Below are 12,433 nucleotides of genomic sequence, written 5' to 3' on the forward strand. Positions count from 1 at the left end.
CAAACCCACACCATATCTTAGGGCTGCCTTCACTGGGTAGACTGCTCTGATTTCATAAGGTTGTTTGCTTCCACCTTTAGGGTAATGAGGACAAAAATAAACCGATTTTTAAACAGGGCATCTGACAACATTAGAGTGAGGTTTTATTTAACTTTTTGGTACCAAGAAAGTCAAAGAATAGGAAGATTGTGTAGCGATGTGGAGTTGCTATTGTGCCATATGCACTTGTGTGAGACATGCCCATAATATGTAATTTTCTGCTCTCTCTCTGGAATAATGTAACTTCATTAACCAGAGTCAGCTTGCCTATTGAATCAGTGTGTCTGTTAAGCAGTGTAACAATATGATTTTCTTAGACCAATAACTGCAGAATTTCTGTTTAAAACAGTAATACAGTTTTATTCCTGTGTTTTTATTTCAAAACAAATCTGGTGTCTATTTTTTCTGGTTGATAGTTGACTTGCTTTTTATGTACTCAGGTTTTGACATTCAAGGAGATCACCTGGCAGATGATCCGAATAGAGGCAGATGCAATCCAGAATGAAGAACACGATATATTAAGTGCACCAGTGAGGCTTATCACAAACCAGTCCAAGCTGAAAGTCAGCTTGAAGCGAAGGGTAAGAAATAGAAAGTAATTTCTTCAGCAGAAAATTCACTGCAATGGTGTATGCTTGCAGTTTAGAACTTGCAGCAGTCGTGTATTTTGTAGTGGATACAGTGTAGAAGTGCAGCTATTGATTTATAGGGACCAACAAAGAGAACTTCCTCAAAGTTTTTCTCAGATGTGTGAGCAGTCTGGACACATACAGACAGCAAAGAATCTCAGGAAAAGCTGTGTAGTTGGCCACGATGTTCTACCACTTTTTAAATAAAACCTTGGGTTCCTATAAAGTTACCAATTTATTTTCTTATTGAATAGGCCTGATAAGGAAAATAATTATTAGTCAGACAGATTACCAACAACGTGATGCAAATGCATTGCATTTCTAATTCTTTACCTAAGAGTAGTAGTGTTCTTGTAGGGTAGCAGGGTGAGGATATGTCTCTACCAAAGGAGGTGTAAGGTACTCCTTCTCTCTACTAGCCTGCAGGTCAGCCTTGGGCAAGGTGTAGCACCTGCTTAGCACCCTTCCCCCCCCCCCCCCCCAACCGATCAGGGCCATGGGAGCAGGTGGTGGATGGTCGTATGAAAAGCTATGTCCTCGTTATGTGACCACCGACACCAGGCAAACAATCTCTGAAGACTATTGATAATTGCTAGGGTCACTCATCTTGTAAAGACTGCCCAGAAGAAGACAATCGCAAGCCGCTTCTGCAGAAAAATTTGTCAAAAACAATCATGGTTATTGAGACCATGATCGCTTATGTCATATGGCATGGTATATTATGATGATAATGATGGGTATTATTGTGAGAGATTAGTATACTAGACATTTTCCTAGTTATTTAGATTGTAGACAAGTATTAGTATCAAATATTTGTAGCTGGGGCTGTTTGTAATTTCAATCACAGAAAATGTTTGTGTACTGTGATGGACAGAAAGATCAAAATAATGAGTATTAGTATTTAACTGAATTACCAAACATTCCATAACTGGTGCTGTACTGTTTATGCTTAGTTTCCATTCCACTGTGTCCACTCCTTACACCCCCCCCCCCCCCAATTTTCCACTTCTGCTCCCAACATTAAACTTGTAGCTTGGCTTACGATGTTGGTAAAACTCTGATAAACCACTATCTGACTATTCAGAAATTCTGATAATTCTGCATTTGGCTGACTGGGTGAAGTTCCCATACTCCTTTTAAACTCATTGGATTCACTGGAATGTTACGGTACATTCTATCATTTTTAAAACAATAACTTCAGACTTGATAACATCTTGCAGTTCCAAAAATCTATCATTTGAGCACCACCAAGATCTGAGCAGATAAGATTATCTGAGTTTTACTGCATCTTGTTAGCTTGAAGACATCCTGATTGTATGAAGATCATTGACAATGCTTGGGAAATATTTTGTTACAAATCATTTTGGTGGAACTCTTGTTTTATCTTCAGCCTGTGTTTTGGGTATCGGGAAGGATTTGAGATCTTTTTCTTCGTTGTTCTTGTTTCAACAGTTAAAAGATTGTAATGTAGTGGCATCGAAGCTGGTGCTTATATTGGATGATTTATTGTGGGTTTTGACGGATTCCCAATTGAAGGCAATGGCACAGTATTCAAAATCTCTGAGTGAAGTCATAGAAAAATCTGCACAGCAAAGGAAGAGTATGGCTTCTGCACCAACCCAGGTTGTTGTTTCCAATTTATTCCATATGAAGTATTATTTTAGAACAAATAGAAGTGGAAATCATTGCACTTCAATTGATATGGCTTGTGAGAAATGCATTCACAAATGTAAAAGCGAAACTATTAGCTTACCTATTTCAGCTCAAAAGGGGCTTTGTAATTTGTAAATTATATATTATTGACCTTTAAGGAATGAAAACATTGTAACAGCATTCCAAATGCTAATTAAAAGTTACTGAATTTTAAATATCAATTGATGATTGATTTAATTATTTATAGTATTACTCATACCCTTGACTGCAGTGAAATAGCAGATTTTTAAAAATGCTAATAAGCAAAGCTAAGAGAGCAAAAATTGAACTAATTGCATGTTGTGAGCTTTGAAGTAGGATCTCTGACCTTAAGTTACTATTCAAAATATTTTAGTCTTTCACTTGAAAGTATAAAACCTGTTTTCCTTGCATTTGGTTGTTAATAAATGTGAAAGTGACAGCTCTTTGAGGGAGGTTTGTGGGGATTAGAATGAAGTAACTACAAATAGTGCTGCTATTTGATGACTAAACATCTTGTAAGTCAGGTATTAACTTCATTTTGGATTCAATAGTTGTTTTCTACAGTCTGTTAAGAATTTAACCAGCTAGTTGTTGTAAAAGAAAAAAATGGTATTGTTTCATACACACTAGGAAATGCTGAAACCTGTTACAGTACTGTATTATCTTTTGAAGTTTGACTCTCCCAGAGTACAGGGATCTTCTTTCCACTGAGGGTTGCAACTTTCCCCAAATTACTGAGCACAGTTGTCTGCAATGGGGTGCTGAGGCCCAATAAATTCTGAACCTTGCCTCCTGGATCACTTGATAGCCAACAATGTTTACCCCAGGTTTATCCGTAATCCAAGTTTCATTTAGATTGAAGTCTTTGACATTCAATGATATGCAAACTAGGGAAAAATATTATAAATTTAAAATTGTACTGTTAGAGCATATTTAAATTAATTAAATACATTTAAACCACCACAAAATAGAAAAGCAATGTAATTTTTATTCCCTCTACTGCCATTTCTTCCTACTCGATTAAGAGGCCCACCAGATTTGCACAGTGGTCAGATTTCCCAGACCAGGTGCTTACAGATGTCTGGGGATTGTTAAAAAGCTGAGAAAAGGTCTGGGCTTTTGTGTACACACCAGGGACTTCAACTTCTGCCCATTTAACCAAATTTCTTAAACTGTATTGTAGGTATACATAACAAAGGAGGGCAGAGTAAACTCTGAACTCTTCCCCAGGTTAAATAAGACCATAAGGCATAGGAGCAGTATTAAGTTATTCAGCCCATCAAATCTGCTCCAGCATTTGATTATGATTGATTTATCTTCTATCTCAATCCCCTTCATCTGCTTTCTCCTGTACTCTTTGATGTCCGTACTAACAGTGCTTGGTGTCTCAACCAGGCAAGTTAGCTTGGAAAGCCATTTGGTTTATTCAGATACAAAATGAATTTTGGATCAGAGCTGTTGGAATGTGTTTTTCTGCAATCTATTTGTACATTAAAAATCCTTTTTTTTTCTCTGAAAAACATGGTGTGATTATATTACATTTCATTTGGTTTAAATTTGCTGACTAAATTTCTGAATGGTGGTTCAGTGTTGGACCACAGAAGCCACTATAGCTCTCGTCTCAGATTATCAACATCACTTGGAGATTAGATTTTCCTACTTTAATAGTCATTGATTGCATTGCATTTTATAATAGAGGGTGACTAAAGGCTTATTAATAGACTGAAAACACAAGTGTGAAGAGCAAGTTTAAGTGGGGCTGAGGCAGCTGGTAGAAGTTGTACAAATTGAGTTCTGAAAATACAAAATCTGACAACTTCCGAAATTCAAAGACGTTTGAGTGCTGCTGACATGATGTCACAATTGGAATATTCCACAAGGCACTGGGAAGGTTCCCAGGTAATGTGCAGGTCTCTGCGCACCACCCACAGTTCTGAGAAAGTAGCCTCATGTGTAATGAACAAAAGTTTATGAAAAATAAAAAAAACACTTCATAAAGCAAAAAAGCCTGCCATTGTTTGTTGTTGTTCAACAACTGATTCAAGTATTCTCTAGATGCTGTTGTGCTGCTTTTGTCTCCCTGCATACATTATGTTTTCATTATGTTAATGGTATGTAATAATTTTCACTGTTAAGTACGCATGTGTGATGAACAAGTGTAAGACAAGACTGCTTACTGGAAACACATAAATTGAGAGTCAGAAATTATGGCAATCCCAAACTATCTCATCATATATTCCAAAATGCAAAGCACTCCTGGCCCTAAGCATTTAGGCTGAGGGGTACTCGACCTGTAATGGGAATAAACCAAAAATCGTAAATTAACGAACTGATGGTGTAGCAGTTGTAAAGTTGAATGATTTTGGTTTCAGAAGTCTTGCAAGATTTAGACGAGGATTTTGAATAGGATTTATTGGTGAGAGGCAGAGTATGTAGCAAAGAATTGGTGCTGGATATGTTTGACGGTTCTGCTGATATTAGCTTAGGAAAATGCAAATCAACCAGAAGAATTTGAGTAAGTTGAATGTAAAGTTTACAGTAAAATGTACATGGGATTTGGTCACCAGACATTGAAGGGGAATGGTAATGTCTAATACTACAGAAGTTGTATGAATTATGGGTTAAAAGTGAGGTTTAAAGTTCAGCTCTGGTTCTCAGAAAATATTGAAGAACTTGGTTTAGAGTATGGAAGTGACTGGGTAATGAATCTGGAGGTAAAAGTGCAAAGGTTGATTGTAACTCTTGAAAATAATTGATTTGGAAACATGAACACTTGTAATAGTGAATAGAGAAAGCAAGTTCATTTATTTATAGATTTAAATTGTCTGGTGGCAGAGTGCTAGATGATTAAAATATTAAAATGTTGGACATAACAGGATAAACATTTCAGGTTGATGATCTTTTTATGAAAAATCTTTAATTCAAAGTAGTTAAAATTCACTTAAATTTTGACCTACATTTATACATTGTTCTTGCAGAGTGCAACTCCACTTCCTGTTTCCCAACAGGTTCGAACGCAGCAAGCTGCAGCAACAGCTGATCAGAATGATGCTATTGCCAAACTTTTCAGTGCTTTTGATGTAAAGGAAACATCTTATCATTTAATTATTTCTCATTTGGATTTGCACATTTGTGATGACATTCATGTGAAGGAAAGAGGTACACTGTCTTTTGTCTTTTTGAGCTAGTTGAAATTATTAGCTTGAGAACAGGAATAATTTCGTTAGATTCTGTGTTTTAATTTTAGAACTTATTACATTAGTTCTGCAATGTCATACTGAGTTGAGTTTTGCAGTTGTATTCTTTGTTCTATTAGAACAGAGGTTCCCAACCTTTTTTATGGCATGTACCATGGACCTCAGCTTGGGAACCCCTGTATTAGAGTACATACGTTTGGGGCATTGATGTCAGACTGATAGATTTTCCAGACTACTGGATGTTATTTTTTCCCCCATGTTTTTTCATGATATTACACAAGAATAGTAAGTTCTGCAGTGAACTGGCTTAGTTTTGGGGAGCATGTGAATCAGAGCCTGGTGAATTTGATGGAGCACAGAAACCAAAGGCCTGGTGATTCTTGGTGGGAAGGTGAGGGAAACACCAAAGAACTGGCAGGTCTTGCGATGGGTGGAAGACTGCAAGAACCCAAGCCATAGTCATTTGTGCAAATGAGGGAGCAGTGAGGATAACTAGAGAGTAGGAACCATGGACCAAGGGAATATGAGTGAATACAGGAGTCAACAAATTCATGGGAGATGTTACCTGCTGCATGAAATGCCAAATCATTAGAATGCCCTAATGGTCTGAAGTGGACATTTTACTCTATCAAATGTTAGCTTAAAATGGTGTTTAGTAGTGCATGTGTTGAGTCTCAATATTATGTTTATAAGATTGATTCTTGGTCACCTTCTTTCAAGGTTCCAAGAATTTTTTTTTTCCCTACTTTGATTCAAAACTGACAGAAAACTCCATGTGCTTAAAAAGGCCATGGGTGGTCAAGGTGTGTTTCAGTAATTTGTTTGTTGATTGCTACTCCGTTATGTCTAGGCCTATTTTTGTAATAAAAGTTGATACCACTTAGTCACTTTAAAATGTATCCTTGGTCTGACACCAGTGACGGTATCTGCTTAGCATCTTTTCTTTCAGTTTGAACATTACCTTCAATTAATCGATACTGAATTTATCAGTTTCTGCCACTGTTGCTGACTTTTGTCACAGACTGTCAATGGCTGTTACTTTCAGCTGGTTTCACTGACTAGATGCATTTTGCATGCAGGCTGAATTCACACTTCATTTGCCAACGTTAAACTGTTAGTGTGGAGAGTTTATGGAACCATTTTCTCATGTGCAAGGAAAACATAAATTCCAGTACTAACTTTTGCTTTATTAATTTTCACCATCTGTTGGCAGGTTTTCCAAGAGAAATCACAGGCGGAGCCATGCAACTCTCTTTTACACAAATTACAGTGGATTACTATCCCTATCATAGAGCAGGTATGACAGTAAAAATGTAATTACACATCTGAAGTATGAATTTGCAAATTCTACCAAGCCGTCACCACACTACTACTTTTCAACCTTTTTATATCTGTATCTTAAAAGTTACCCAAATAATTTCTTGAAGAGCCACAACCTGTTGCACTGTAAACCAAGAGTTGGGAAGACCTAGTTGCTGTGGAGATGATTCTTTAAGACTTGTGCTCTATGCCGTTTTTTGCAAATCCATATGCTTCACCATTGGTTGTTAAATATGAGCTGTTTCTACTCTTATTTTCAAAACACTCTAAGTCTCCCTTTGCGAACTCTAATACTATTTTAAAAACTAAACAACAAAAAGCGATTTAATTTCAAACATGCTTGGCCATTTTTTTCTTAAACCTGTCATTGTTGAACACTGGATTTTCAAACAAAAATCCCTTGCATTTTTATGTAGTAATATTCCAGGATGTGTGGCAGGTACAAATTAACAAAGTAAATATGAGATAGAAAGACCAGATGTTTGGTCAGTCTGGTAGTTTTTAAGTAGGTTGTTATGACAGATGGGAAGGGAGGTTCAAAGAATAAATTTCAAAACTTGACATAAATGGTGGGTGGTTTTACAGCAAATAATGTCATGGAAGAAATGAGGAATGAAGGAGAGGCTGGAAGTATCTATAACCTTGGGTCTGGGGAATTTCAAATACAAAGTTCCAGCTTCATGGAATTCAGGAAAATTGAAAGAGATTTGATTTATTTGGATGGACTTGAGTTGGTTTGGACCTACTGGGATTATCATGAGTCTCTTGCAATTATGAATGAATTTCCAACACTCCACCTGCTTTCAATGAAGAAATATGGTTCTCAGTACCACTTCTAATGCAACTTAATCATTCTGAGTGCTCATTTTGGGACTCCTCTGGTTTTGGGTGTCTGTATAATATGACCTGCACATCAGAGTTGGTAGACTGTGACTCGAGCCTCAGTATTGGTCATGTTAGACAGGGGTAGCATTTCCTTCCTGTAAATTGATTTTGGAACGTGGGTTTAATGTATCTCTGCAGTGTTTTGAGGTACTTGTTGTAGATATTCTATGTCATTCAGTAGGGAAGAGCTCTGTTTTGAGCCAGGTTTGAGACATTGATCATGACACTTTTCCTGAGATGATCAAAGGTTGCGAAAGTGCACTGAAGATGCGGTGAATTTCATCGTCAATGTCTGCCATTGCTCAGCTTGTGATGTGACTTATGTTTTAGTTAGTAAGTTGGAGCTGTATTGCCATTGCTGAGGACAAGGAGATTGTAATGCTAATCCAGTCAGTGTAAAACAGCATATTGGCAATTCAGTTACTAAAAACACAATGACTAAATTTAAAATAACACCTGAGTTATTTATCTAAATTACAACTGAATTAAAACAAACAACTCTGAAATAAGACATTGTTCAGCTGCATGACAGTGCTGGGAAAAAAAGGCTGTTTTTCAGTCTAGATATCCGTGCAGAGGTGTTTCTGTATCTCTTTGTTGGCAGAACATCCCTAACTCCATCACGCTGAACACTGGTGCCCCCCAGAGCTGTGCACCCAGCCTGTTGCTATTCACGCTGCTTGAAGTTCAAACCAAATCAAGTCGACTGCACTGAAGTTCAAACCAAATCAAGTTCACTGATGACAGGAGTGGTTGGCCTCAGCAATGACGATGAAATGGTGGACAGAGAGGAAGTTGAACGACTGGTAGAACGGTGCAAACACAACAACTTGAGACTCAATGTGGTCAAGGCCAGAGAGACGACTGTGGACTTTAGGAAGCTGCAGACTGACCACTCCTCGCGGTACATACACGGCTGTTCCGTGGGGAGAGTTAGGAGCACCAGGTTTCTGGGAGTACACATAATGGATGATCACTCCTGGTCTCTTTGGTCAAGAAAGCACAGCAGCATCTCCACTTCCTGAGGATACTGAGGCGAGTGAGGCTCTCCCCTGCCCCCCCCCCCCATTCTAACCAGGTTTTACAGGGCATCATCAAGAGAGTCCTGACGAGCTACATCACTGTCTGATACTGGAATTGCAAGGCATCTGACTGCAAGTCCCGGCAAAGGATTGCAGGGACTGCTGAGAGAATCACTGGGGTCTCTTTTCCATCCATCAGAGATATTTGTCAGGAACACTGCGCACGCAGGGCCCTTAGCATTGTCAATATTTTCTCCCATCCATCCAACAATCTCTATGACCACTTACCATCAGGCAGGAGATACCAAAGCATTAGGACAAGAATTGTTGGGATGGAAAACTCACCATAGGACTACTGAACTCCTTGCCTCCATCCAGGTCTTATAACTCATGAAGCACCAGTAGCGTTATACTGTATACTTTTAAACTTGTGTTGCAATGTACCTTATTATTTGTTAATTTTATTGTGGTAATTTTTTAATGTGTTGTGTGTGAGTTATATATACTGTGTTATGCACCGTGGTCCAGAGGAATGCTGTTTCCTTTGAAGGTATACATGTTTATGTAGTCAGTGATGTCTTTGATAGAGTGTTGCTTTTGTCTTGTGGAACAGCTCCAACCTCATGGGATTCTTTTTGGAGACAAGATGTCATATTGCAACAAGAATAATTGTTATAATCATAGGAGCAATGACATAGTTATGATTGACCACATTGTGAACTGAGATGGGCTTTATAGTCAGCCCTTGGGTGGGAGTCGTGATTTGCATACAATTAATAAAGTTTCTGAGTGCAGCCATATTTGATTAAAGGTTTTCCACAGTCTTTCAATCGACTGATTAAAAGAATAAAATTTCACAAAACCCTATTGATATTGGTTGATGCTGCTTCGAGCACTTTTCTTGGAGTAGTTCCATGGTGAAGTGGTGAAGATGATCTCCATTGAGCTGCTGATTAGATAAAGTCCACTCTGCATGTTGTGGGAGCAACTCTTCAATCATTGGTATGAGTTTTTTGTAGAGGGTGGCAATAATGACTTGTGGCAGACAGCAGGAAAATACCTCTAACTACCATAATTTTGTTTGTTTCCTTTCTTGAAGATAGTCTCAATTGAGTCATTTCTCAGCCGCTTTGCATGGGGAAACATGAGTAAATAGTTGTGCCTATTCACTATGTTTTAGAACTTGAGTTGGCTTTGGAGATGTTGCTGCTCCTCTGCTGATAATGTGGTCTATTCAAGCTCCTGTCAGCCTGGCTGGAGTTCGTGGAAGTGCTCCTTCCAAAAGGTGGTTCATTTCTTTGGGTTCCCCATTGTTTTTGGCTCACAACAGCGTGGGCCCTTGGTTGTCTTGACAGCACTGAGACAAAGCACACATCATGATCATTGGCCAGTTGCTGGATCTGTCACACTTTCATTGTATCTGAGGTTGTCTGCTTTTTTTTTGTTGAGCATACTTTTAGGTACATGTATAGATAGACATATTCCCTTGAGGCATGAGAGAGCAACTTGTATTAATTACAACAAGTGTTTTCTTCTGAAGAAATAAGGAATTTGTTAACATGAGCTAATTATAGTGGATCTTTGTGTTGTCTGGGTTCTGAGGGAGTCATCAGATTGTTTAACACTGCCTGAGGGAAGCTTTTGCTGTAAGATCCTTGCAAAAATTTCAGTGAAGAAATATGGCTGTAAGAAAATGGGTTGCCACTATTTTTCAAAGTACATTTATTATCAAAGTATGTATACATTATGCAACTTGGAGATTCATCTCCTTACAGGCAGCCACAAAACAAAGAAACCCTAACGAACTCATAAAAAAGACCATTAAACACCCAATGTGCAGAGAGAGTCAAAAAATGCAAATCTTGCAAACAATAAAAGTAAGCAAACAGCATTCAGAACAAAAGTGAGTCCATTGATACGAAGCCCAGAGCTGGCCACAGCCTCAGCCTCAGTTCAGCGCAAAGCTGAGTAAACATCACAGAGCCCGGAGCAGGCCTCGGGCTCAGTTCAGCACAGAGCTGAGTAAGCGTTGCAGAATGGCGAGCAGAAACGTCCCAGCTCTCGCCGCTTTTCCCAATACCCTGCCTTTTCAATCCATCTAGCCTAGCATTTAAATTGTCCAAACATTAAGTCATTCCTTGCAGTAGGACCCGGGCCCTGTTGCGTCATTACATTCTGGGTCTGGGCCCCTCAGCCACGTTTCATCCCGTACCCAACCTTTCCAAGTCATCCTGGTGCTTGGATCGATCAAACCTTGCTCTCAGTTTAAGTGGACGGGGCTCAAATCTGCCTTTCCTCCACTCCACTCTTGCCAACTTTGCCATGAATATGCTTCGACCTTGCCTCAAATTCACCTCACACCTGTACTCTTCGACCGTCAGCTTGGCCTCCCCTTTGCTCGTTTACCATAAATTTTACAAGAAAAGCTGTTATTTGTATTTTTTTTTTGCTGCCATTAAGTACTTGCTAGGCTTCACTAGTGCCATCTTAAACTGGTTTGTCTGAAGAACTGACTGTATTAGGCAACAGTCTATGTAGCCGTGTTGGTTCCCATCAAGGTGTGGGTGATTTGGATGTCCTTGTGATCTTCTGTTCGGACATTGATATATTCTAATGAATGGAGTATCTGGATGAATAGTTGTAGCAAGTTCTCCTGGGGAATATTGTTATTGTCAAGTCTTAAGATGTAAACCATGCATGAAGGTTTTAGCAGATGATGGGGGCACCTAGGAACAATTGCATGGAAGGAGACAGCCTTTGTGCTTTCAAGTTCATAGGGTTGGACATTCAGCTATGGAGCACATGGGATGGTGAAGTTGTAAGTTACTTAGTGCAGTGTGAAACTGTGACCAAATTTTTACTGTTAATAGTTTTTAAAGTGGATGGGAAAGGCACTTAAATTCTGTTGGGTACTAGTGACCTTTCAGAAGTTGTAACTGCCGTCTCCTCCAGAATTTGCATTTATTGTGTAGGCAGGGGATAACTCATAGTCAAATGACTGGAGATTACAGGTTTCCCCCACCATCCGAAGGTAGAGCGTTCCTATGAAACGGTTCGTAAGCCGGAATGTCGTAAAGCGAAGAAGCAATTACCATTAATTTATATGGGAAAAATTTGTGAGCGTTCGCACACCCAGAAATAACCTACCAAATTATGCCAAATAACACATAAAACCTAAAATAACAGCAACATATAGTAAAAGCAGGAATGATATGATGAATACACGGCCTATATAAAGTAGAAATACTTTTCCACAATCATTGCTGCACTGTTCTCCGTTAGTGAAAATCTCACGCAAACGCTCTCGGCAGAAGCACGGCGCAAGCACTCTCCAGTAACCTTTAAACCATGAAGCTGCCAAGTCATACCAAATAACACATAAAAATACACAGCGGATATAAAGTAGAAATAATGTGTATACAGTGTAGTATCACTTGCCAGAATTGGGACGGCGCTGAGCACACTGATGATGGTGTGTTAGTCTGAGTCTCGGAGGCTGGGGTGGTGCAGTGGCCCCCACCCTCCGGGCAGCGAACCGATACCGATCCGTGAAGCATGCAGGGGTACAGCGGTGGCCGGGATACACCCAGCACATCTTTGAGAAAAAGCCGAAGCAAACAAGCTAATTAATTAAGTACCACCCGGCATGTAAATGTCGGCCCAGATC

General features: G+C 39.1%; 1 protein-coding gene across 5 annotated transcripts in view; it reads left to right on the top strand.

Annotated features, from left to right (window-relative positions):
* Window positions 1-12,433, top strand: part of bltp3b (bridge-like lipid transfer protein family member 3B) — a 132,097-nt gene that overhangs the window by 65,312 nt on the left and 54,352 nt on the right. For 2 of the 5 annotated variants that reach the window (XM_072241505.1, XM_072241508.1), the window contains exons 6-9: window positions 480-620; window positions 2,121-2,294; window positions 5,321-5,501; window positions 6,753-6,836. In XM_072241505.1, the coding sequence (XP_072097606.1) occupies window positions 480-620; window positions 2,121-2,294; window positions 5,321-5,501; window positions 6,753-6,836 (580 nt within the window). The remainder of the gene's footprint in view (window positions 1-479; window positions 621-2,120; window positions 2,295-5,320; window positions 5,502-6,752; window positions 6,837-12,433) is intronic. The other 3 variants (XM_072241506.1, XM_072241510.1, XM_072241507.1) reach the window with 2 other exon arrangements.

The sequence above is a fragment of the Mobula birostris genome, chromosome 23 (assembly GCF_030028105.1).
Source record: "Mobula birostris isolate sMobBir1 chromosome 23, sMobBir1.hap1, whole genome shotgun sequence".
NCBI lineage: Eukaryota > Metazoa > Chordata > Chondrichthyes > Myliobatiformes > Myliobatidae > Mobula > Mobula birostris.